The following is a 27,235-nucleotide window of genomic DNA, read 5'->3' as shown; positions in this document are numbered from 1 at the left end:
TCTCTTAACTGAGGCTTGAAATGAACATCCCTTTGTCACATGTCCCTTCCAGTTCTAGAACTCAAGGATCGGGGTTTTATCCTTGTGGTTGTGAAGTTTTGGGTCTCTTTTTGAGTCCACGGTATGCCTTGATCTGACACTGCAGCTGGTCTCTGCTCAAGACTCCATTTGTCTGGGCCCCTGGTATGTCTGGATCACGGCATAACTCAGACCTTTTCTGGGGCCAGCGGTCGACATACTGTGTTTCCTCCCTTTGCCTACCCTGATGTCCTTCTGCTCTGGCTCAGACCGCTTTCTCTCATACCTGAATCTGACAAAGCTGGTAGCTAACAATAGCACCGTAGATCACAGCTAGATGCTTAAGTAGTTTCTCGGAACAGACAGACATGTTTCTCCTCCACTTTTGGTCCCAGTGAGTATCATCACTGACATAAGGGAGTGTCTCTCTTGCCTGCAAGTCTAACAGGAGCTAGTAGTGGAGAATTTGTCAGATAACAGTGCTTTAGAGGGAGGCAAGACCCAGGAATACCTAGAAGGCTACCCTCATGCCTAGGCAGTCATATGCTTGTGGATGCTGGAAGATTTTGATTTGGTTCCCCAAACCAAAGACATCATCCAAAGGTGAATTAAAGGGATATCCACATAAAACCCAATCTCCCAGCTGGCATGCCTTTAAAAAGATCTGCAAACTCAGAACAAGACAGAGATCATACAAGAGACCCAAAGCGTCACAATCACAAAGTTTCCTCCCGTGAAATGATGGGACAAGTGTGTTGATCCAGGGACTGGCTTTGGTATGAAATATCCCCCAGTGAAAGCTGTCTTGTTGAAGACTTGGTCATCAGGGAGTGGTGCTATCAAAAGGCGATTAGACCCTGAAAGCATCAAACTCATCAACAGACTATTCCAAGTTCATAGCTGAACAGTCCAGGAGGTGGAGCCCAGTTCAAAGAAGGGAATCACTGGAGGCATGCATCTGCATACATCCTGTTCTCCCCATGTTTTATAGTTGCCATGAGAGAATCAGGTCCCTTCCCATCATGCCTTCCCACCACAACTGTGTGTCAGCGTTTCCACTGGCCTAAAACCAATGGCTGTTGACTGAAACTATGCAGCAAATAAACTTTCACTCCTCGAAGTTGCTGCCTGCCCAGCAGTAGACGGCCAACAGAAAACAAACTCAGCAGCCTTGTTGGAGAGTCCTCATCTCATAATGTCATGCCAGGGCTTTTTAAATCTTATTTTTATATTTTATTTGTGTGTTTCCTCTGTTTTTACCCTATAGGTCCTTTGGGTATATGTTATGGGTTCCAGGTTAGTATGCTCACCCGAGTGTGTGGATAAGTGAGTCTCTGTGTCTATATATGTCTCTTGTGCTTTCTCTTGGTCTCTCTTCCTTATGTTTGTTTTGTTGTTCCCAATGTTATTTCTTGTTCTATATTATTATGTTGTATTTTATTATAATCCCATAGAGACAGAAAGGGGGGAGACCCAGATGGGGGAAAGGTGGGAGGGAATGTGAAAACAGGGAGAAGAAAGTGCAATCAGGATATATTGTGTGATTAAAAGAAACTATTTTCAATAAAATGGTGACAAAAGACTATATTGACCTCACAACTTCCCTCAAACAGGGCCAACCATGAGCTCCAAGGGCCTGAGTATGTCCAGGGAAAACACACATTTGCACTGATCTGTGCACCCAGTTCAACCCAGCAGAGCTTCTGATCCTTTGAAAACTAGGCCTAGGGATCACAAAACAAAACAAAATTAGACAGCACACATCAAGTCTCAAGGGGTTCACTTTGTATTTAAACAAAAATGTGTGTTGGGCCAGGGGCACAGCTCGACGGGGGACCATAAGCTCATGCTCAGGGGCCTGGGTTTGAGTCCAAGTACCAGAGAAGAAGAGTACAGAACTGGAGGAAAGGGACAAAAAAGGGAGGATGACAGAGGAGGGGAGGAAAAGGGAGAGAAAAGGAGAGGAGAGGGGAGTAGAGGGGAGGGGAGGGGAGGGGAGAGGGGAGGGGAGAAGAGAGGAGTAGGTAAAAAGAGGAGAGGAGGGGAGAGGAGGAGGAAGATGAGAGAAGGGAAGGGGAGGAGAGAAGGAGAGAGGAGGGGAGGGGCGAAAGGGAGAGGGGGAGGGGAGAAAGGGAGAGGGGGAGGGGAGAAAGGGAGAGTGAGGAGAGGAGGGGAGGGGAGGAAAGGAGGGAAAAGGAGAGAAGGGGAGGGGAGGGGAGAGGTGAGAGTGAAGAGAGGAGGGGGAGAGAAGGATATAAAGAAAGGAGGGCAGGGGAGGGGAGAGTCTAGGTCAGAGGGGAAAGAAGGGGTGAGGAAGGGAGAGAATTGGGAACCTTTGAGTTAACATCACACACTCAACCTCTTCTGTCTCTTATCTTTTTCTTGGGGTCTCAAAGCAGCCCTTTGGGTGAAAGGTGGGTTACTACCATCAAAATCTCTTCTTCGCCAGCCGGTGACCCGTCAGAGACAAAGTCACTTGCCTTATGTAACTCGCAGCTTTTACATGCATGAAAAAAGCACTCAGGACTCCACAACCAAACACGCAGCGCAGGAATCGCCCTTTATTATGCTGTACATTTATTTGTTTGTTTTTCCCACGAGGAGAACAACATTCAAAATAAACCCAAAGCAGACACAGAAAGTCACAGGAGACACGAGAAGATGGGACAGAAATCACCCTATTTACACAGATAAAGAGACAGCAGTGCAAGAAAAGGCACCCCCCACACACCCACACCCACCCACACACACACACACACTTCACATTCACCAACCGGGGCCAGGCACCCTGCTGTGGGCAGAGCTGGGTCCCCAGACCTTCAGACACAGAGCAGAGCCACACCCCGCCTTCTCAACTCTACCCAAGCGTCCAACCAAGTGAGCTGGACTTGACTTTTTCAACACCAAGGCTTTCCGATATGAGATGAGAAGAAAACTCTGAAAAAGAGGAGCTCCTAGATAGAAAGGAATATCAAAGCTCTGCAGGCCAGAAATCTCTATTTCTAAGCCTAATAGGTGGCCAGGTACCGGGTCACTTCCGGAAGCTTCTGCGGTGCTGTGATCTCTTCATTGTGACTTTAGCAGAAGGGTGTTGTGCTTTATTCCCACCTGTGTTTTCAACTGGAAGTGTCCTTTGATGGTCCGATTAAATCCTTGTTTTATAGAGATCCACCCCACCCCCAAAGCCAAAGATGTAAAGCTCCTCTCTCAAGCCATCGCTAATTGGCTGCAGACCCACTGCTAGTCAGTTCTAAATGCTGTGCTGCTTTTACTACACCAAACACCCACTCTGATCACCCCCTCGCCCCAGCTTTCAGAAGAAATAAACAAACAGCATGAAGTGCGTGGGTTTGATGGGGTAGAAATAATTTCTTTGGTAAGAACGTGTCAGTCTTATGTTACCAGATCTAGACCATCTAGACTGGATGACTGTGAGGCAGGGGACTGGCTTCAATTGGCCTGGAACTCCCTCTGAGAATTAAGGCAGCTTAGGGACCTCTGTGGGGCAGGTTATCTGCAGTGAGCGAGCGCCCACTTTCTCGTCTGTCTCCCTCGACTCTAGAATGGAGACTGGCAGGTGGAGGCTAAGTAATGTTAACACCTTAAACAAGGCCTCACATACCAGAGAAAACAATTCTCTGAAAGTCCGATCAACTATCAAAAGTGTCGAGTGTCGTATACCATACTCAGGAGCATGCTGGTCCTGGGTGATCCTTACTGTTAAAAAAAAAAAAAAGTCCGAACACAGAAGGCCAGCATTTCTTATGATAAAGCATTTACCCCCATCAGGCAAGTGTGGGTGGAGAGGTGATCAAGGTGACCTTCTAGCACCTTCATGAGAACCTCCAGGGTCTTTCTGGGTCTTTCCCTCCCAACTAGAGCACCTGGGCTTGGAGCCACAAACCACTTTGTCCCAGACTCAGGAGCCGACTTTGCCACAAAGAAGCACCATTGCTTTAGTCTGAGGCTCATTCGGCTAGCACCACATTTCAGCTTTAACCCCCAGAAACAATGTCTGCAGTCGAAGAGGCCACACGGATGACAAAGAGAAAATGGCCAGCCTGTGCTCTCTACCCAGGCTTTCTGAGCATGCGCACTCCAAACAGTCAGGTGGACTTGCTCCTCAGGCCCCACTGTTCGTTCAAAGGCATCAAAGGCATCAAAATCGATATCAACGCAAGGACAATGCCTTTTAGGGGGCTGGCAGCGTGAGATGAGGAACATTCTTCTGCCCTCGTCCCCACACTGTTCAGCTAAGAAACACTCCTTCCCCTTGTGTGGGATTTTGTGTACTCTGTAGAGTAGGATAAACCGGGAGTTAGTTCCCTGGTGCTCTGGACTGTGAAGACAAGATGGGGATGAGGGGACTCAGATTCCTAGGGAGTAGAGACCTTGAGCAGGTGAGATTTCCCATCTTACCAGGGCAGTGGGAAACAGGAAGCAGCTTTTCTTTCTATAGGGCAGCTGGGATGCAGTGAGGGTGAACGTAGATTGTTTAAATAATAATAATAATACAATATTGTAAAGGTAACAACTGGAGAGGAATTACTACTCGTGAGAGTTGTTGAGGTTGCTGCAAACAGGGCCCTGGCTTGCACCCCTTGTAGTGGAGGGGAAAGGCCTTCCTTTCCCTAGAACTCAAAGACATTTGTCAGGGAGGGATGCCTTAAGGTGATTTGGCCTTCTTACATGTAAATATCAAATATCTTCTAAAGATTAACTCAAGGACCCTGATTCAGCAGGGGAATTCTGGGGTCCTCAGAATAAACTATCTTTTTACAGTCTCCATGGGACATGGAGACATCCTAATTTCTCCATGTGCCTCTTATATGACTCCAATTTCACACACACACACACACACACACACACACACACACACACACATATACACACAGAGACACACAGAAACACACACTCATAGGCACACATATACACATAGAGATATACACAGACATACATATATACACACAGAGAGACACACAGATATATACAAACACTCATAAACATACACACAGATACATACACTCAGACACACAAACACTCACACACACACACACACACACACACACACACACACACACACACACATGCCCAACCTCTGGAAGGAAATTCCACTATCACAATGGCAACCTATGATTCTAGATTTCAAATACGGGCATAAGAGGCTCAAACCAGAAACGTAAACCCCAAGGAGATGCTATCAATTTACCAAACCATCCTTTCCTTCAGTGAACCAAAACTAACCACCAGAGGGCGCTAGATGTAAAGTTTGTGTCATATGTGAACTTAGAAATTTCCTGAACCTGTCTACCTGTCCCCTCCAGTCAGACTGTCCTCCAGGGACATGAGAGGCTGTGCTGTGCTGTGGTAAGTCCCATTGTGCCCTCAAAGGGACAAGTCACGTAAATAAGGAAACCATTCTCAGAGCCAACAGACTCCACTGCTCAGGACCCCTCAGGACCCCTGTCTGCTGAGGTTCCCAGGAGAAGGCTTGGAACTGTCTGTGGGCCAGAAAGAACCATGACAGTCTATCAGGTTGCCTTAAGACACCTAGCTGACCCCAAAGGACAGAGATCCCTATAATGGGCATCACACATATCTGGCTTCAGAGGGACCCTGCCTCAATCCCTAGGAAGGTCTTGGGAGCTACCCATATGTAGCACAGAACAAAACTAGCTGGTGGCCTTGGCAGACATGATTTGCCTAGCAGTTATCACCTTTCTGAAGTGACTTTGAGGACCTTCTTCTCTGGGGGTACAGATTTCTTCTAACATTATGGTTTGGGACTATCCAAACACCAGAAGTTAGAGTCACACTCTAGAGCATGGCAAAAACAGCCTTCTCAATTACCTGGATAGTTACCTTAGAGACTGCCTGCCAACCTCCCACACCGCCCCCCACCCCGAAAATCTACCAGCTACATTTTAGGTGTGAATAAGTCCCACTCCCAAACGGAGGCTCAGATACCAGAGTGGTGACGGGATAAATGGAAAGAGAGGGGTAACCTGCACCCCTTGGCTCACCCACAGACCCTGTCCGGTTTTGGTTGGGCTTTTGATATCTAACCAGAAGCCGATCTTCTCTCAGCCTAGATGAACTGAAGATTTCTTTTATGATCTGAAGTACAAGCAAATTTGGGAGGGGTTGCTGCCTGAGCTGAAGACCTCAGCTCAGGTGTGCTCCCAATGCAGTAAGCTTCCCCTCAAGCCAGAGTCCCAGAATTCATGTCCCATTTCCTCCTTCCATCCTCTTCCTTGAGGCTCACCAGTTCTCCACACTCACTGCCTCCAGGCCAGACGAACAAAAGGTGAACAAAAACCAGAGTCACAGAATCATTAGTAACCGGGAAAACGAGAGCGATGGGGAAGGCATCTTCCAGGAGAGGAATCCCAAGGCGGTGTCTGAATCGGGGACATCCTGGACACTGGCACACGGGTTCCTCCTCCCTCGGGGCCAGGTTCAGATAGCCAGCCAGTGCCGCAACTGCAAAAGGACAGCAAGGCCACCAGAGTGAGGACAAAGCCAGTGGGGACTTAGAGGACAAGGGGCCAGCTGGTTGGGGCCACACAAAGCAAAGAGCAGACAAAACAAATAGCCTCCTTGCTGGCACAGACCTCGGAACACCTTCCCTAACTGGTGCTAAGCTGGGTGTAAAGGAACCACTCTAAAAGGTCAGAAGGTATCATCCTCACTGCTTGGGCCAGTAACATGCTATTAATGCCCGGCAGCTGTGCCTTCAAGATATAAAATGCTCGGCTTCATTTGGTGACACTAACGTGACAAATTAGGGGCTGAATAAATGTCCAGCACTTGGCATCAGAGGACTAGGAAACAGAACAGCAACATCAGGAAGCTGGCCGGAGACACAGAAGTCTGACCTCCTCCTGCCCCTTCTCACCTTAGTCCCTAAAATGAAGATGGCGGCCATCTGGACGTTCCTAACTGTGACCTTGCTTGAAGGCACCACAGAGAACAGCCACAACCCACCACACCCTGTCCCGCATAACCCAAGTTCAGCTCTGCATCTACCTGGAACTGTCTCACGTCTCTCTGGGCCACCAGGTGGTGCTCATTCTCCGGGGTGATTCCATAGGCCACTCTCTGTAAGGGAGACGGAGAAGCTCAGGAGCCTGGGGAAAGCGGCCCAGGTGAGGTCTTTGCCTTACAAAGTAGGGATATTTGAAAAGTCCACTGGCACTACTGTGTAAGGCCAAATAAGTGTCATAACATAACTAAGTCAGAGTAAAAGGTACCTCTGGTGTGTGTGTGTGTGTGTGTGTGTGTGTGTGTGTGTGTGTGTGTGTGTGATGTATTCATGTAAACAAATCATTTCAGAAAGCCCTGGTTTAGGCGACCATACTGTGATGATTAGGAACATGGTAACAGGCTCAGACAAGGAGAGATGGGATATCTGAGGACATCACGCACATTGAAAGGGGACAAGCATGACTGAGCTTTATCTTCTTATGAGCAGAAACAGCTGTGGTACTGGCAGGCAACGTTCAGGAAGCACTTTGCATGAGCCCGGTTCTTAGTAACCAAGTGTTTTTCTCTTCCAAGCTACACAGTATTATTCTCAGGTTACAGATGTAGAAACTGAGGCTCAGATGGGTTATCTCGCAAATGAGGCGGGGATGCTGAACCTAAGTATCCTCTATCCCTGTCTCACCTCAACAGGAGAGCCACCCCCCCTCCATCCCACAAGCCACCCAGAGCTCACCTCCCAGAGGGAGCCCCGTATGCTGAAGAACTTGTAGATGACATAGGCAGGTACCAGGATCATGGATGAGAGGGCGATGCCCCACCCGACCCAGTTGGCCCAGGGAGGGTAGACATAGTCATCGTAGGTGAGCGGCTTGAAGTTGATAATGCTGACCACCACCACAAACTGCAGGAAGTGAGAGGCAGGGAGGGAAGATGGATGCCGGGAGAAATGGGAGGAAAGAACAAAAGTGAGGTTCTCCACAGCACCTAGGGGACCTGGCTGCACTCCCACTAAGGCAGAACACTCTCCACCCCCCTCCAAGACCTGCATGACCAGGGTTTCCAGACCCCAGTACCTCCTCCCTTAGAAACTAAGTATGCACACCCTGCCCCCAACCTGGACTCAGCCACCCTACCCTACAGGCACCCCAGCCACACCCTACCCACCAGGAGGAAGGCGGGGCTCACGAACTTCCAACACAGTCTCCAGTACAGGCCTGGCTTAAATCCCATCATCTGTTGGATGTCATTGCTGAACCTGTCCACACCTGTGAGCACATGGGGCAAGCATTGTCACGGAGAGCCCAGAGATGTAGGACCGGGGCCTCCCCCTGAAGCCACTGCATGAGGTTCTGGAGTGCAGGGCAGGTGGCAGGAGGTAGGCCCTGGAATGCAGGAAGCCTGGCAGGCTCTTCGATAATGACAAAGGAGAGGACACCAGACTCGAGGACACAGTCACCTTGCATGTGTCCCTCTGGTTATCTTATGAAACAGAAGAAGCAAGGGCTCGGGGAAGGGAGGGACAGACTGAGGAGCCAGATGCCTTGATCCCAACCCATCTTTTTCCTCTAGCATAGACTTTCTGTGAAAACAGTCCATCTGTCCGTATGTTCACACACATGGATATACCCAAACCAGAACCTAAAGGAGGCCATCAAACATTCTCGCCGTGATCTCTTCCAAAAAGAATGAGATTGGCCAAGGGGAAACAATCAGTTATAACACATTTGAAGCTTTAGTAAATAAAACACAGGATATCTGTTTAAATGTTAAGTCCAGACACATAATAGAAAAAATTCAATATCAATTCTATGCAATATTTGGGTCCTATGGATCTAAAACTGCGTGTTCAAATTTCACCCGAAGTTCAGGTTTACCTGGGCATCCTGATTTGTTTGTTCAAGCTGTCTGGTTTGGGGATCTGCAGCTCTCTGCTGATTGTGTTTCAGATGCTGGTACTGGGTGTCTCCCGGGTCTCTAGAGACTAAAACGTGTGACCCCCACTTACCATAAAACCAGGAAACGCCAATAGCCTCCATGAGCACCGCAAACAGAATGGAGGTGCCAGCTGCAAAGGTGTCCAGCAGCGTGAGGACATAAATCCCTCCCTGGGGCAAAAAGACAAAGGGCTTAAGTCGTTCTCGGCTATAAATAGTCACCAACTGCATCTATCCAACCCTACCCGTCCCTATTCGTGCCTGCTCAGGGCCCTGTTTACAAACATGTGTGACAGGGCTCAGGTACAGCCCAGTGTGTCTGCATTCTAACCAAGGGCTCTAGGGGCTGCTGGCTGGAAGAGTTCTGCTCGATACACAGTATGATAAGCTTCCAGGGAACCTGCGCTGGCTGTAAGTCAAATGAGCGGTAAATAACACTGCTTGGAGATCCTCAGCCCCAGAAGCAGCAGAAGGCAACCAGGACCTACTATTGTACGATTATACTGTTTAACACAGCCACTGTGCTTAACCCCACCCACCCTACCCCAGTACCGAGGCTGAGAACGTCTGAATTTTTGAAACACAGTCCTGGAAAGCCAGAGAGTGTCTCATGTCCAGCCTCACCTTGGTTATGCAAAACATGGCCAGAAGGAAGGTACCGATGGTAACGACACACGTGAAGAGTTTCCGGTGTCGCTTCAGGACCTGGAAGTCATCAGCCAGTCCGGTGATGACTGCTTCCATGCCTCCCATCTATAGAGAACCAGGAAGGTGGTGTAAGGATGAAGGGCTTATTGTGGTTCAGTATCAACCTCAGTTACATAAGGCATTCACGAAAATGCAGACCCTGCCTTCCCCCCCATGCATCATTTCCCCTTTTCCAATCTCAACCAAGCTCAGGTTATGTGGGACGGTGAAGAGCTAACTCTTGCCTGCCTCAGCAACACGTCCCTGACCTCTCACTTGCTCAGCCTGAGTGAGTACCGATGAAGAACAGAGAGTGATAGATACAGTTCCCAAATAATACACCTAAGTGCAAACATGGCCTTCTGGAAACATCCACCAAAGAACTCCAGAGTGGACACTTTATCCCACAGTAGATGACAGGGGTTCCCTGCTGCCTCCTGGAGTCTATTCCTTATGAGTCACTACGTGGCAGACAAGTCCCTTGCTCCTCTCCTCTGTCTTTCAGACATTGTTAATCAACATCAGTACTCTACCCTGGGGTCTGGAATCAGTCTCGGATCCCTTTCCAACATAGTACTCTGGCCGATCCACCAAATGCAAAGCAAAGACAGTGAGACCTGTTGGTCAGCCCCTCCCTATGTCATTTAAGGTCATTTAAGAATTAAGGATATAAAAAGATGTCAGGAACTTGACTTTGCACATGACTAAGTCATAATAAGAAGAAGAAAAACAGGGCTCTAGTAACAAAACAGGGTCCAAAATGTCTGAATTGGTTGTCTGTAATAAAATATAAAGAACGGGAAAGTGCTGGGTCACAGAACATTCTATCCATGTCCTTTCTGAAGTCTGGCAGCCCTTCTGCTAAAGCAGAGTGTTGGGCTAGTGTGTCTGAGGCCCAGTATGATTTAGAGTTCCTGTAGGTTCCTGGCTTTGATCTAGGCTATCATTTGGAAGGGAGACTTACTTCATTGTTTGGATTAAAATAGTGCCCTTGGAAACAGACACCAGGCAGCAGCAGGCCTGCAGGCTGAGTGTTGGAATGGATTTCAGGGGTGGAGAAAGGTATTCTGAGAAGGATCACTCACTGAACTATCTAGCCCCAGAGCCAGGAGCATCAGGAAGAACAGGACAGCCCAGAACGTGGATCCAGACAGAGTAGAAATGGCTTCTGGATACAGGATAAACACAAGACCAGCTCCTGTAAGAAATATTAAGACCTGGTCAGTGGCTGGCATGCCTAATAAAGGCTGCACAAGGAAAAGCTCTACTCCAGCCTCAGGACACTTGGTCAGGCATGTATGGGAGCAAGGGTTCTGAGGATGGGAGATGGAGCCACAGAAAGGTTGTGCTATTGTCTGGATCTCTGTTTCCCAAGCTGCCCTATGTCAAAGACTTGATCTCCAACTGGTGCAACCGTGTAGTAGTTTGACCTTTAAGAAATGAGGCCCAACGTAGTTTTCCACTCTTTGAGGAGGCACCCTTGTAGGAGATCCTGGTACCCAAGCTCCTTTTCCCTTTCTCTGCTTTACACCTTGGCCATTAGGTGAACAGATAACTCTGCCATTGCCCCAAGCAAGAGTGCCAGTTCAACATTGTGAGTCAAGTAACCCTGTTACTTCATGCATCCATTATCTTGGGTATTTTGTTAGTAGTAATACAAAGCAAATGAACACAATCTACGTCTCAAACAAGCAGCAGAGAAAAACCATCTTGCCTGAACAGCTATAAGTCATGTGTGGCCAACCTGCCTTCTACTTTGTGGAATTCTACTCTGGTTCTCAGAAACTCATGATCTTCAGGATCCAACAAAGGTTGCTCTTTCCTGGGTCTCATCTTCTTTATGGCCCCAAGGACACAGAAGGCCATAGAGGACAAAGGTTCCAGAGTCTGGCTGAAAGGGGTCAAATGCTAGCATCAGCTCTCACTATCTGTTATGTAGTTTAAATCCCAAATCCCTCATCTTTGAAGAGAGTCTGTTAGCCTCTGCCTTGCAGCTTAGTGAGAACTAAGTGGCTGGAAAGATGCAGGTATGTTTTGAACACAGTTTGTTCCTGCTGAAATTCAGGCTCAGGCTTGCTCCCCAAAATAGTTATGTGAAAAGGGTTGAGGACCTTAAAGTTTAATTAGATGTTAGTGAGATTAACCCTCTTTTCGGTGAGTTCCTACTGTCTAAGAGTTAAGCAGGCTTTCGGGGAGTAGGTTGCTATAAATCAGAGATGTCCCTACAAGCATGACTCTTGACACACAGACTCCTACTACTACTCCTCTATAAGATAAAGAGACATGTCCTACATTAGAAGTCTAACTGATAACCAATATCCACGTTCTAGACTTTCAGAAGTGTAAGCTAGGTAAAGTTGCCAGGATAATGGTCTCAAGGTAAAGCCCAACAGATGGGAGTCCAGAAACCTCCCAGTTCTCCAACTACAGAGGTGTTATGCATCCAGCTCAGTCTTTCTTCATTTAGCTGGAAGCAAAGTGGTTTGGCCACCTACCTTCAGTGGCAACATCCTCAATCTTGACCTTATGTTCATGGGCCATGTAACCAAGGATGGAGAAGATGGCAAATCCAGAAATAAAACTGGTAACACAGTTGATGGTGCTGGTCAGCAAAGCATCCCTGGTAGAGAGAGAGAGGCTGCTACGGACAATCCACATGACTCCATCCCTACTCTGCTCGTGAACCACTGGCCATCTATGGAACTTCCCTTGTACTCTTGTCACATGGACCCCAAAGCCTTGCCATCACTGGGTAATTACCTGCTGGTGCAGTGCATCGCAAAGAACTAACCGAAAGCATATGGTAATCTCTTGGGTATCAGAGTTACTCTTTCTGTAAGTAAACTCTGTCTCCCTCTGTCTCCTGTCTTCTTGCATTATCATTTCAGAGTGTTGCTAAGATGAGCCATACTTCCTTCTTGGCTTATTTTTAATGACTTCTAGCATATACTCATCTTAGCAAGCCAAACAAAGCAGCTCATTGATCCACAGACACACTGCCTCCCCGTCATTGTCCATCCACTCCACATCTGCCCATTGTAACCTCAACTATCCTCCCGGGGTTGCCTCAGTTGTACTTCCAGACTCTTAATAGCGGCAGCCTACTAAGGGGATGGCCACCCCATTTTCTGACTGCCCTAAAACCTCTCCTGGCTGAACATTCCTCTTGCTCTTTCATGAATCAAAGAGTTATTCTGCCTTGATTGTTAAATGGAGCGAGAGAGGCAGGCCCCAATCTGTCCCAGCTCTGAAGTCCTCATAGCACAGGATCTGGAGGAGGTAGCATCAGGGTTTCACTGATCCAAACTGGAGGTCTCTTTGGTGTCCCGTCTCCCCTGAAGTCTTACCACTGAGTCAGCTAGCCCTCGCCAGCCTGTTCATTCTGCCCCTGACTGACAGAGTGTCTGATGGACAGAGTCAGACAGCCTCACCATCTCTTGAGACCATGCTGTGCTCCTTTGTCCCAGTGATCCTTCCCCACGGGCTCCTATGGCTTCTGATCTCAACTTTCCCAAGAGGTGTCTTCTAGTGAAATCTGCTCTTTGAATCCCATAGGCCACATTGGGGTTCTCAGAATGACCAGGATGATCCACAGGGTACAGGCTCATCTAGATAAAGCCCCCTCTGTTCCTACAAGGACCAACTCCAGGAGCCTAGTGTTGGTGAACACTAAAAGGATGCTTACCTGTAACAGTTGTTGTCAAATTTATTGTAACTGGCAAATGCAATCAAGACTCCAAATCCAGCCCCCAGGGAAAAAAATATCTGGGTTGCAGCATCAATCCATACCTGAAATCGGTAAACAAACGCATGACCATCTCTACTTCCTAGAGGCTGGACAACCACTCCGAGAGTGCTGTAGACTAGGAAATGTGGTCTGAAGCGGACATAGACAGCTATAGTGACAGCCTGGAATCTCCCTAGATTCTCTTGAAGTCAGATGCCAGAGTAATCATGTCCTGGTGGAGCCCAATGGATCCATTTAATGTCCAGAATTAAAAAAAAAAAAAAAAAAAAAAAAAAAAAGTAACAAACTAGAAAGTCTAGGCCAGAATGTTGACAGGGCAGGACCAAATGCTTCTGGCCATCTCAGGAGTTACGAAAATGGTATCTTAAGAAGATGATGATTTCGGCTGGACTTCCTACTACAGATGGTGGCGACCAGTGAGAGCCTTTAGACACAATGGAGTTTACTTTTCTGTCTTCCTTCCCTGGTGTCAAAAGCAGATGGTGGGCTAAAGATTCACCTTCTTCTCCAATCTCTGTCATAGTTTGGTCCTAGTCAATCTCACCTCTCCAATATGCAAACTTGAAGATACAATATATACTTATAATATTTGTACATATTATATATATGTTGTATAAATGTATATATTATATTATTATTATAATTACATCAGCACACCTAAACTAAGGCATTGGAGTAGCGTAGTGTTTACCATGCCTCTGCATACTATTATTCTGGATTTCCCCAGCCTCCACTATAGTGGGGAGAAGGCAGATTCATTCTCTGGGACTGTACTAAGGATTCAGTGCCTGCATAGCTGACTGAATGAGGGGAAGCCAAACAGGAGCAGAACCCATGGAAGACTACTCTGTTTTGCAAGTTTCAAGATGAACCGTGGCTTGTGGTTTATCATCTTCCTAAGACATACACAGGAAAGAGGTTGCCTTTTGCTCCTTGAAGCTAGATATTCAACGAAGAAGGAAGCCTCTTTAAATATTTCCCTCTTAATGCTATCTTACAGCACCCGTCACCACGCAACCCTAAGAAGCCTCCCTCCACATGTACCAATGCTAGGTAGGTGGCCCCCAGGCACTCACCGTGGCCTCTTTGAGGCGATAGAAGTCAATGTGCAGGTAGGCATTGATGCCATTGGAGGCACCAGGCAGTGTGACGCCATGGACCAGGAGCACAAACAGGACAAAGTAGGGCAGGGTAGCTGTGATCCAGACAACCTGAGCAGTGGACAAGATGGCCATGAGAGTCTCGCCCTGCCCATGAACTGGAACAAGGATACCAGGTCTTTTCTCAGACCGCAAACATGACTTCCACCAATTCCCTTCCCCTGGTGTTGGAGGAGCCACCATCTTCATTTCAGGACCAGGTCCTTGGCTGTCTTCAGGGACAGAACAATGAACAGATACAGGGCTTCCCTGGAGAAGCTCAGAATGGATGGAGTCAGTCATTGAGAGAATAAAGATGAGATGGAAACTGGGGTCACCAAGGGCAAAAAGTAGGTTCACAAAGCCCCTGCTGGCCTTCTCAACAAAGCTGCCTCTCTGTACCCCTTCACACTGTTTTGCGTGAAACCGAGTGTGCTCACAAAGTAAGGCAGTGTCTGCCCCATCATCCTTGCCTCTGTTACACTACAGGCATAGGTTGTTACACCCACCTTACAGGCAGGGTACTTAAAAGTCCCAGTCCCTTCTCTCTCTCTCTCTCTCTCTCTCTCTCTATCTATCTCTCTCTCTCTCTCTCTCTCTCTCTCTCTCCTCTATTTCCTTCCCCTCCTTTGGCCCTTCCCCTTTATGTATATGTGCATATTTTGGCCCTTCCCCGTTATGTATATGTGCATATGTGCTATGTGTTTTTATTTTCTTCAGTGTTGAGAATGGAGCCCAGAGCTGTCCACACATCAAGCAAATACTCTATCGCTGAGATACTTTTTTTTCTCTATGAGACATTGATTCAGTTGTGGCCCAGGCCCCCTCAAATTCATGATCCTCCTGCCTCAGTCTCCCAAGTACCGGGATTACAAATGTGTACAACACTTAGAATCTCTCCCTTTTTTGAATCCACATTTCAGTGTATCCTCTCAAGTCTGGTACATGTAGCTGGGCAGAAAACAGAAAAAAAAAAAAACCAAAATCAAAAACAATTCTCTATATAAGTATGAGCAGATTGAGATCAAGACAAACTTTCTTTGCAGAAACACAAAAGGGAAGAAATTACCTTCAGAATCAAAACATATAGTCACACCCTGCCCTACTTGGAGGAACAGAGAAAGGAGTGACCAGGAGGGTTGTCATTGTCACTAATCCTCCATGCTCCTGGGCACACATTAAATAAAGTACACCAGGGGACTTATTTACAAGAACGTAGAAGACAGTTCCCAGTCCTGAAATTTGCTGTTTAAATAGTCTAAAGCACAGCCTCAGCCTCAACTCCAATGTTTTTTTTTTTTCCCAACTAAGATCAACATGTAGCCAAGGTTACTGTCTCCACTCCTGATACAGCTGTGAGCTGTACCATTTTCTTTGCAGAAAAGTTGTGCACCGAACTGAGCCAGGGCTAGGTAGTCAGACACAAAGCTGAAATGTGAGTGTACATATGGCTTAATGACACTGTTCTTTCCCTACAGCTCAGAAACTCTGCCTTCTAAAGAATCCATACACAGCCCTAGATAGAACATGGAAGACTCAGGTCATGACTGAGAGTAACGTTCTTTGTCAGCCCAGAAAGATATGGTCCAAAACAAAAATTGACATATTAGTGACAGACTCCCACGCTTTTCCATATCCATGTTTAGAGGATGGAATTTATCTTCCTGGTTTTTTTATTCCTAGTATATATGGTTCCTTTGAAATGTGTGTTAGGTGAGTGAATGAATGGTCATGTGGATGAAAGGTTGTGTTAGAAAAGGAGACAGATGCTGGGATATAGCATGGGCTCTGGTTAAGTGAATGAATGGATGTGTAGCTAAGTAGGCGGATGGCTGAATAGAGGCATCGAAGAATTTCAGTGAAGTGAGTCACAAACCAGAAGGACAGTGAGTGACAGTCAATGGAAGAATGAAATTACAAGCAACGAATGAGAGAGGGAACAGAGTGAGTAGACTCTCCAGTGGTGAGCACATCTGGTCCCGAGGGAACCAGAAAGTTCTCATACTTTATGGCATCCAGTCACTCCCTGGTTCTATGATATCTTTGAGAACATGGGCTGTGTTCTGTGTTCTTTGACAAGTCATGAATGCACAAACATGGGGGGACAAACTTGATAACCAAAGGGGGAGAGAACCATGCCCTTGGAAGAGAGGCTGTTGCATCTGGGTGGCCTCACATTGGTCTCAGAAGATTCAGTTTCCCAAACTGGGGCAAGTGGATCCCAACCCTTGGCAGCAGGAACAAAGAAGAGCCGTCATCTATCCTTATCCTAACAACTACAGTTTCCTGCAACTCACATCAACAGCTGTGGCCCAGATGCACTGTCCTGCACAGGAAGTTAAGTGTGACCACATTCCTCCCACGAAGACAGCACCTCGTGTTCTGACTCCAAGGGATCTCCCATGGAGCTTGGGGAGTGCCTGCACCGGCAATGAGTGTGGCTCCAATGCGGATTTGGTTTTCCTGAGGAATGTATAAGGACACGATGGAGCTGATAGTGAGTGTGCCAGGCATCAAGACATGCCCACACACTCAAAGTTAAAGCTTTGGGTGGTGAACACGTAGTCATACATCTAGGACAATTGTCAAAAACTGGAGGACATCTCCCTCACATCCATTTGCTCCCCTGTGCACATAGCAAAGGAAGAGACCTATCAGCTTTGCCATCTCCATCCCAGGCTTCCTTTTTAACATGAGATAAAAAACAAAATGAATAACTCCCTTTTTTTTCTGTCACTTCAAACATATTGCTGTTGTTGTTGTTTGATTTGATTTTTTTTAAGACATGGTCTCACTGGGTAGCCCTGGTTAACCTGTTCTTATAGATCAGGCAAACACATAGGCATCTATCTGCCTCACTCTGTTTCCCAGAAGCTGGTATGAGATACATGCTCCATTATTTCCATCCCTAAAGATAAATTATTCCCTACATAGATGTGTGTGTGGATAATTTCTGAAGCTCTACAGTACCAAAATTCGAACTAATGCCTGATCATAAACCTGAAGAAGACTGTGGCCTGTGGCTCATAAAAGAAAAGGCCTCCAGATGGCAGAGCTCTGCAGGAAAGATCAGAAATCTGAGCTTTATCAGGGTGTCCCCCAGGGTCCTCTTAGACCTGCAACTGGAGAAGCTCCAGTTGTGGCCATGCTCCATAACTGAGAATATAGACACCGGCACTCCTAGGAGAAAGCTCCCAGCAGTGTCAGCTCGCCTTGCCTACTTGGCAAGTGCCAGAATAGTGAGAAACCATGTCCCAAACAAACAGAAACAAAAACAAGCACAGTGCACAGGAATGACCACCTGAAGTCTTTCCTTTGGGCCTTACATGTCCACCCACATCCAAATACATATGTGCACCCCACACACATACACACGCGCACACAGATGAGAACTAACATAAACAACAAAGTCATATCCACTCTGTATCCCTGTAGAACTCCATTTAGCTTTTCCAGGTTTAGAGTTTATAGTCTTGGAACCAAATTTTGGGGCCATTTTCATGGTGAAGATAGTCTTTTATAGAGAAGAATTTATAGGGTATGGCATAACGCTGATGTTGCTTAAGAAAATAACGAGCTGTAAATAGTTTAGTGTAAGCATGAATCATGTGCAAATGAGTCCGTCCCGTGTAACTCAGTCAGATCCAGTCAGGAAGACAAGCCAGGATTGACACAGTGGGGAAGACAGCTGGCACTGTGCTTTGACCATAAATGCAAACAACAACAACAACAACAAAGATTTTCAATCAATTAAATATTATAAAGCTCAAATAATCTCTAAATTTGCCTGGCTTTCTCTCTTTCTCCATTTACTGCATCTTCTAGACTTCAGGACAACGTCTACATATTCCAATGGTCCATGTCTTCCTATCTTCCAAGCAGCCCAAAAGCGGGCAGAGAAGCAGGTAATGAGGAACGGCTGGGGCTGGACAGCTCTGTCATCCCATCTCAACTCCCTGGATGAGGAGCCTCTGAAGTTTCTCAAAGTGTGGTGCAGTGTGTAAACAGATTGTGTGGGAACTCAGGAGAGGGAGAGGCAAGCCCAGCTTCTGATCCCTTCTGACTTTCTTCTACTTTGAAGTGATCACTGGGCCAACACATCTGCCACTGAGTGTGTGGTCTGGGGTACCCCCTCACCCCAGCTCAGACTGTGCCTTGCTCCCACCTTCCTAAGAGCCAAGTAGCCAACAAATCATCTTTCCAAATCATCTTCACTTGCACATTTTGACTCATTCCAGGCCTCCTCTGTGACTTGGAGGATGACTAAGAAAAGCTTGTGGGCCTTTCCAGAAAGAAATAAGCAATTCTCTTGGATTCCTCATCAGCCAGTTTACAAGAACAATTAAAGACAGGGCATTGGAATGTCCTAAGTAAAGCCAGTTCTAGAAATAACCTCCTCATGGACCACCTGGGGCCTCTGTGTGCTCCAACTTCATAATTCAGGGGAACTTACGCAAATGGGGGCCCTGAGTTCAGTTGACCCTGTAGGGCCAAGCACATCTCTCTTCATGCCACCACATGGATGGTGTTTCCATCGTGAAACACTCCTTCGCAACTCAGAAAGTACATCTGACAAGAGGAACCAAGCATGCTCAAGAATTCCTGTTCCTGCTGGTATCTTGGAACACCGGTCTCCCTGCTGGCAGCTTGGATCTGCTCATGACTGTGAGAAACAAGGGCTCCATCTTCTGCAATTCGTAGGATGAGCTGTGTGTCCTGCTCCTGGTGCCAAGAGCAGTACAGAGAAACCTAAGCAGGGCTTGTCCAGGGCTTCTACACCTTGATAACTTTGCTCATAAGTTCTTCCAGAGAGACTCTTTCCCTTTCTCCTCACTTCTGCTCATGCCTACCCTGACAGGAGTTAGCATAAATAGCACCTTCTCCATACACCTTTCTCTCAGCTTACAGAGCATCCATTGCTGGAAAATGCAGTGTCTCTGACTTTCTGACCATGGCAGACCTTGAAACTGCCTGCCTCAAGTCTAACTGCAAATAGTTGCATCTTTCTGGTAAGATGTGGCTATCTGCTAAGTTTTCTTAATAACAGCATAAAACACTACAGTTAATATTTTTATTATGGGATAATTGGACTACCTAATGTGAAGTGATTCCTAAGGGTAAGGGTACGTTTAAAACAAAAACAAAAACAAAAACAAAAAGCAGACTACATAATAGCAAATGTAGTTTGTGACCACAAGTGCTTATTTAAAGGAGGCTACACATAGATGTCTCTGGATAGACACTGTACATTCGGGCCAACCCCAAGCCCATCAGGAACACAAACAGAAGAAAGAAACAGGAAATCATCTGTCTTCTACTTGTGTACTGCTAGTCTTAGCATCTAAAACAGCATGTACTAGGTGTCCATAAAAGCTTAGTAAGTTGAGCTAAGCATTGAAAGAAGTCCCCGAAGCTCACACACCCACCCTTCAGCTGATCTCTAAGAATTTACTAAGACCTACCATGTGCCAAGCATTAGATGACAATGATCCAAAATCAGTTTTGGCATTGGGACAAAGAACAAGCGTGATGCAGAAACTGGAAGAGCCACTTCCTGCAGGGTCTCTTCTCTGGGATGTCTGTCGTCACCATGTGAGATGTCCAGGAAACACAGAAAAGGTACATGGAAAGGATCCTACACCACTGATTGACAGCTCCAACTTGGCTCCCAGACGGCCTCAACCACCTAATGCGTTCCAATATAGTCAGGTTTCCAGACATATGGCCCAGGCAATATTGCACAGAGCAGAAAAACCATCTGCTCGAGCCCAGTCAGTTCTCAGAATTGAAACATGATAAGATCCTTACCATTTTTAACTCTCTCTTCTCAGGTATGGCTTGTTCCCAAGCCATATCTAAGCAAAACGTTAGAAAGAACAATTCCTAGCTGTATCACTTCAATTTCTGCTGAGTTCTACACTACAAGTCTCTGGGAGATTGTTATCCCCATTTTAATCCCCAACCTGAGAACCATCAGGAGTCACCCCTTAAGTATACACCATCCCCGAGAGGTGACCATAGAAGGCAGCAGCATCTAAGTTCAAAATGCCACCTCACTGGTCTGTTACCCTATATTCTTCTCCTAAGTATCTAGACACTTGTGGGCACCCAACACTGTGTTAGAACCAAAGCACACATCTAATTATCTTTAAAAGCATTTTCTCCCAAACATTCAGCATGGGGTTCAATAAGTATACTTTTATAGTAAAGCAAATTGTCAACTTCCCAAGTAAGATGCAATGCCAAAGATCAGCCAGTAGTTGTTTTAGCCTTGGTCTCAGACATTAGAGGATGCCCCAGAATCTGAGCCCTGCTATTATGAAAGTTATCAAGGGAAAAATCTGAGGAAGCCTGATCTGCTTGCAGCCCTTTACCCTGGGCTGAGTCAGGCTCTGGGTAAGAGATTTGTCCACATAGAGACCGACATGAACTTGTGCTCCTAGACCCACGTCTTTGCACTAGCAACATGATTGCAGCTAGGAAAACACACACACACACACACACACACACACACACACACACACTTGCATGTGCCACCTGTGTGTCTTTCCAAGACTAACCTCTCAGCTGAAGAAACACAGAGAGACATTACCTTTCCTGACGTCTTCACTCCTTTCCAGAGGCTGAAATACAAGACAACAATGACGACCATCAGGCAGAGCAGCAGCTGCCACTGGGGCAGGCCGATGTCATGGATCCCACTACTCTCGTGCAGGTGTAGGACACCACGCCTGTGGTGGGGAGAGAGGACAGCATCAGGGTGGATGGTCAAGCACCTAGCATGGTAACAGGATTCATCATTCTGCATAATTCTGGGGTTCTTATGTGGGCCAGCTCTGGTCTATCTACATCTAGGATGGCTTGCTCAAGTGCCACCCGCTGGCCATGGGAACATGGTGATAAGACATGGAAGACCCCTAGTCTCCAGATTGTATTTTCTAAACTACCAGTCCTCAGTAGGAGAAAGACCACTGTTCACACACACTACATCACTAGCATGTTAATATCTACCATTTGATGTTCACAAAGGCTCCAACCCCAATGTGGTAATGTCTACTACTCGTGGAATTAATTTTCACAAAAACACAACAACCTTCAAAACAAAAATCCACCATTAGCAGAACGGACAGCGTGTAGAGTACTAAGAAGGATCCAACCCCATGGAGATGGACTTTTTATATCTTATGACCATGGCAGATGAATGAGCAATTTCCATCTGATTCCATTCATGTGAAATTCTGTGAAATATGGAAAACTGATGGTTATAAGTCACTCTGGGCTGGAAGTGAGGGTAGCCAACTAGGAAGGGACTCATGGACACTTATAGGACCCATGATTCCTAGGTTGGGTGTTGGTCACATGGCTACATGCAGTTGGTGACAGTCCCTGAGCTGGCTCTTCATGATATACATTTTTTTTGTGCTACCCTCCAATCTAAGGCATTTCAAACAACAAAAACAAGCAGAACAGGAATTCTGAAAACCTGAGGCTTTTAAGACCCCCACATATCATGTACATACAGTGAGAGAATGAGAGACAGAACAGAAAGAAAAAATGACTACTTGCTAATTAGGACCCAAAGCCACATGTGACCTGGTCAAATGAGACAAGTGGATAGATAAAATAGAAGATCAAGTCTCTGGAATGTGTGCCACAGGGCACAGAGGCTCACCAACCATTCATACCCTACCTAGTAAGTCAAGCAGGCAGAACAAAGAGAACTTTAGTGGGCTGTTGGACGACATATATGCCATGAATTCCTCTTCAAAGGGTGCTGCAGGCTGGCCCATTTGGGCTAGACACACACTTGAGAAGCCTCTGGCATTCAGCCTCTGCCTCGGTGATGTTATACTCCAATATCAGAAGTAGCACTAAGTATAAAATCAGTACAAAGACTGGCTTCATTAGGAGGACTCAGGAAGCTGCTGGAGCCCCCAGAATGGTCTTTGCCTCCATGCCCCACTCAAAGGCTGCAGCTGGGTGACAACTGCTGCCTCCGGTGTCCTTCCACCAGAAAGGTTCCCCAATCACCCTTTAGGTACATCTTCAACCCTTCCAGTTCCTGTGGCTCCTGATTCATCAGGCAGAAGTGCTTCTAAATGGACACCAAGACTGACTACACAGATGTCCCTCGGTACCCCTGGGAGATTTGTTCCAGGACCTTCCGTGGATTCTATAATCAGTGGATTCCCAAGTCCCTTAGATAAAATGGCATCGTATTCTATATTTCTTACACAGGCCCTTTTGTACATTCTAGATCATCTACAGACTGTTTGAAACACAATAACTGTAAACATGCTATTCTGTATCACTGCAGAGACAAAGGCAAGATACAAACTTTTGTCTGTACTTCTTCACAGTGTAATATGGGGGTTCACTACACAAAGGTCTTCCTGGAAAGAGAGGCAAATTAATTACTCCTGGTGGCTAGGGCTCAACACAGGTCTGAAAGCTACATGTTGGATTCAGCACAGACCAATGTCCTAAACCCTTTTTTGCCAAGTCCAACAAACTCTATTCTATTTAAAATAGAAATGAAAACCCAGAGCCACTTCAAGGAGATCTAAGGAGAAAGGATGAATCTCCAATATGCTTTTGCTTCTCTTAGCCTGCCTTCTTGTGATAAAATCCCAACTCTCCAGGTCTTTCATACTGCCTGGGCAACCTCCCATTTTCCCATATAGACACTTCACTTGCTTGTGTGTCAGTCTTCAAACACATGTGTTCAAGCTTCAGATAGTCATCAACCATAGTGCCCGTTATAAGAAACCAACAGGTTTATATAATATCCTTCCTTAGAATAAAACACTAATTCAAATCACATACTGCTGATAAAAAAAAAACTGTATACATCTTCGATAGAAAGACAGTGTATATATATATATACGTATGTGTGTGTATGTGTGTGTGTGTGTGTGTGTGTGTGTGTGTGTGTGTGTGCCTTCCATGTCCCCTTCCTCCTCATCATCCTCTTCCCTGTTTTCTTTATCTTCCTCCTCCTCCAGGCTCTAAAGAGAATTATGAAATAGGGGCTCTCATTTGGAACCTGCCAGGGACACCAGTTGTTCATGTAGCCCCATCTCCAAGCAGTTTCCCTCTTCAGCAACAGGATTCTCAACTCACATGTTATCATTAATTGTCTAATGTCAAAATAAATCTTTTTGTTTGTTGTTGTTGTTTGATTGTTTCGCTGTGTAGCCATGGCTCTCTTCCTGCTTCATCCTTTCAGGAGCCACCAGAGCAAACAAACATGTATTTTTATAAAAGATGTTTTAGATCATAAAGCAATCTGCTGCTATCTGCTCACTCTTAGCCAATTAAGTCGAACCTCTCTGGAGTTGGCACTTGGGTAGTAAAGTCTTTCATTGGCCACCAAAGCTTGGACCCACTGAGTCAGATACCAACCCAAATGGCAAGCTTCTGCTAGACCAAACTAAACCTTCCCGAACGTACCTACTTTCCTGGCAAAATACAGTTGTCTTTCTGTATTTGAGAGAGAGGAGGTTTGAGGAGGCTCCTAAGAGGTGGGCTTATAAATCTTCTAGAAGCTTGGGTGCTTGAAGGAGAGCACAGGTAACTGGGAGCTGACCGGTCTTTACTGACTCTGTGCCCATGAGAGTATCTAGTCCCGGTCTGAAGATCCACCAGGTTGCCCCTGAGCAGTTAACATCTGTGAGTGGACTGTGAAGGTGTAAAGGCCACTGCTAATCCTGCGTGCTGCACGTATTCACTCTGTAATTCATTCATTCATATCAGATGTCTAGTATTTGCAAGAACATGAAGAAAAGTTGAAGAGTGTGGGACGAGAGTGAAGTCATCCAGGCTCCCCCAGTGGGTCCAGCCTGTGTGACCTGACCTCAGGCTGAGCACCAAAGCCTCCTGTAGCTCAGCTCCGATCCAGGTTGTGCATTAGAGGCTGGTGACTCCAGCATACACGAAGCTTCCCAATGCGAATAGGCTTATTATGCAGCATCCCCACCTCTGAGCTTTCTCCCTCTCATGATTCAGTTGCAGAATGTGGGCCAGAAAATGCCCCACAGAGGGTAGCTGTAGCTTTCACTGCATCTGGGTCTAGGCTTCAGGGAAGAGCCTGCAAAGGCAGCTGAGGAGCATTCACAAGGTTCCACAGAGTGCAAGCAGCTCTTCTGACGAGGTTCTAGGAGCCAGTAGAGCACAAGGCAAGCTGGCAGCAGTATGCACCTGCAGTGATGGGTATGTGAGCATTTGTGGATAATGAATGAAGCTTTGTGAGTGACTGAGACCCCAAAGACACCCATGTTCCCCCAAACATCCAGTCTCTGAAGCCTCAGATCACTTGTTTTAACTTCACTATGTCTTATGTCCTCATAACAGTCCATGTGTCTGACTCTTCCTTGTCCTGTCTCTGGACCTCAGTAGCCATTTCAGACCCCTTATTCTCTCCCTCTAGAACCATAGAAGATGCCACTGGTTCCCCAATCCTGGTCTCTCTATTCACACTGGTTCTCTTAAATCCAATCTGGTCTAACCTTAGACAGATACAACACATTGGTCTGACCTTGTCACTCTCTTGTCCCCAAATACTCAGAGACTCCATATCACAAAAGACAGAACTTCATACCATGATGATTCTTCTTGTGTCTGGATCTTTCTTGTTATTATATGTAGAGGGGAAAGGGAGATGTTGGTATCTGTTGAGTAGAGGCCAAGGACACTGCCAAACATATAGAACACGAGCTGCCCTACCTCTAGTCCCCAGGAAGAATCACCCTACCATACATTATGCAGGACAAGTTGTCAAGTCCAGCTCCAGGGGATAGAAACAAGCCTTTCAGCATCACCAGAGAGCTTTCCCAGTCCACCACTGCCAAGTTCAGGCACCCCTTGCCACATCAGTCTTTTGCTCCTGGCAACAGCAAGATGCTTGTCTACAATCTTCAGATGCTCCCCTGACCCTTGAGGGAAGTCTTGGACCCTTGGGACCTTCTGTTTCTGCATCCTAGAATACATTGCACAGTCCAATTTGTCAGGCTGGCTAACCTTTGAGTTAGTCTCAAGTCAGAAGTGGTCCCCTGACTTGTAACCTTTATTTCCAGAGAGAGAAAGAATAGAAGGTGGGACAGGAAGGGGACGGGATAGGAAGAAACGAAAAAAGAAAATGGGGGGGGGTGGATATTTGGCTAACTATCACCAAGGATATAGTCTGGCCTCATCCAATGCTTAGATCTGCTTTGTCTCAGAGTTTTATGGGAAAAATGTAGAATGATGTCAATCGCCATTTGGCTAAGTTGACTATTAAAAATCCCTCTTTTCTCTGCAGGGAATCACCACCACCCTTGCTTGTCTAAAACTTGGGGAGACCCCCCTAGTGTCTAATTACACAACTGAAGCACCCTCAAGCACTGGGCTGCCTCACCTTCATGTGCATCTGAAGAATCAGACTCCAGAGCTCATCACGGAGAAGAGAACTGAGGGCACCCTCCTGGGCTTTAGGGTTGGCACATGTAACTTGGGTTTGTATTTCTTTTCCAGCAGCTTAATGAACATGAATCACTTCGGAGGGCACCATCGAGGTTTTCCAAAGCCCATGAGCCAAAACGGCTCCATTTCCCACTTGACATTTAAGCATCAAGATTTAATATGAGGGAGGAAGGAGAATTCCCTTCCTCCCTGGCGGTGTCATGGGTAGAACTTTTCTATCCTGACATATCCACTGAAAATGCTTTTGCATATAAGGATAGAACTTATCTATCCTTTCAGTGTTGGGACTATGTGGCTTCAGGCCCAGAGCCTGGGGAGAGCAGCAGTTTTGTCCCCTTGAATGACATGTTCAGTCTGTTCTGAATGGGCAGAAGATGGCAACAAACTTGGCCAGGATGCCTGGGGGAAAAGAAGAAATTGCCCAACCCCCATGGCGCTAGCATTGGCTCACATTTGCTGGCTCTTTTCAGCGTTGAGTTGTCTTAAAAGAACAGCAAGCATTTCAATAAAAGGGAGATGTGTTACACAAAATCCAGAGGCAGCCCCTGACAGAACTGTGTTCCGCGAAGCTCATAGGCAGGGCCCACTTGAGAAAGAGAAACCGGAGCCAGGCTCCTATCTACCTGCAGAGGACCCTGCACTCTTGTCCCAGATAAGAAAACCAGAAGCCAGAACTATAAGATGAGAGTCCTAGGCCAGATGAGGAGACCCAGCTCTGCCTCCCACCTAAAGCTGGGCCACGGCTTTGTTGTCTGACGTTATAGCTGATTTGCACCTCCACAAATGGAGAAGAAGATGAGGCAGGAGTTGGATGAGAAAGCATGCTGGAAACCCAGTTTAGGGGAGCTATGAAGGTTTGCAGGGGCAGGGAACAGATGAAGGAACAGACAAAGGGGACAGAGAAGAAGTCTACAAAGAAGAATGCTGCTGACAGTCTCCTTGCATTCCACTGTCTACTCTAGGCCCCCAAGGCCCAGTAAAATCTCAGACAAGAATGTGTTCTCTTGCTCTTGCTCTTGTGCTCTTGCAGCCTTGCTCTCCCTCCCCTACCCCTCTTCTTCCCTTCCCTTCCCCCCTCTCCCTCCATGTGCTCATGGCCTGCCTCTACTCCTCTGTCTCTGTCTCTGTCTGTCTCTGTCTCTCTCTCTCTCTCTCTCTCTCTCTCTCTCTCTCTCTCTCTCTCTCTCTCTCTCTGCCTCTACCACCCTCTTAACTCTCCCATGACCTGAATAAACTCTATTCTGTACTAAAAAAAAAAAAAA

The 27,235-nt window shown here is 46.6% G+C and overlaps 1 protein-coding gene across 1 annotated transcript in view; it reads right to left on the bottom strand.

The window, feature by feature from the left end:
* Nucleotides 1-6,477: 6,477 nt before the first annotated feature.
* The window catches only part of SLC6A2 (solute carrier family 6 member 2), a gene marked incomplete at its 3' end in the record, with an annotated part of 34,477 nt that continues 13,719 nt past the window's right edge, over nt 6,478-27,235 (bottom strand). The window contains exons 4-14 of the mRNA XM_080936922.1: nt 21,106-21,244; nt 14,451-14,585; nt 13,312-13,415; nt 12,122-12,246; nt 10,712-10,824; nt 9,564-9,692; nt 9,011-9,110; nt 8,170-8,270; nt 7,739-7,906; nt 7,048-7,119; nt 6,478-6,501 (exon numbers count right to left, since the gene is read on the bottom strand). Coding sequence (XP_080793048.1) covers nt 6,478-6,501; nt 7,048-7,119; nt 7,739-7,906; nt 8,170-8,270; nt 9,011-9,110; nt 9,564-9,692; nt 10,712-10,824; nt 12,122-12,246; nt 13,312-13,415; nt 14,451-14,585; nt 21,106-21,244 — 1,210 coding nt within the window. The remainder of the gene's footprint in view (nt 6,502-7,047; nt 7,120-7,738; nt 7,907-8,169; nt 8,271-9,010; nt 9,111-9,563; nt 9,693-10,711; nt 10,825-12,121; nt 12,247-13,311; nt 13,416-14,450; nt 14,586-21,105; nt 21,245-27,235) is intronic.

Source organism: Micromys minutus, assembly GCF_963924665.1.
Source record: "Micromys minutus genome assembly, chromosome: 24".
Classification (NCBI taxonomy): Eukaryota; Metazoa; Chordata; class Mammalia; order Rodentia; family Muridae; genus Micromys; species Micromys minutus.
This window is presented reverse-complemented; position numbering and strand designations above follow the sequence as displayed.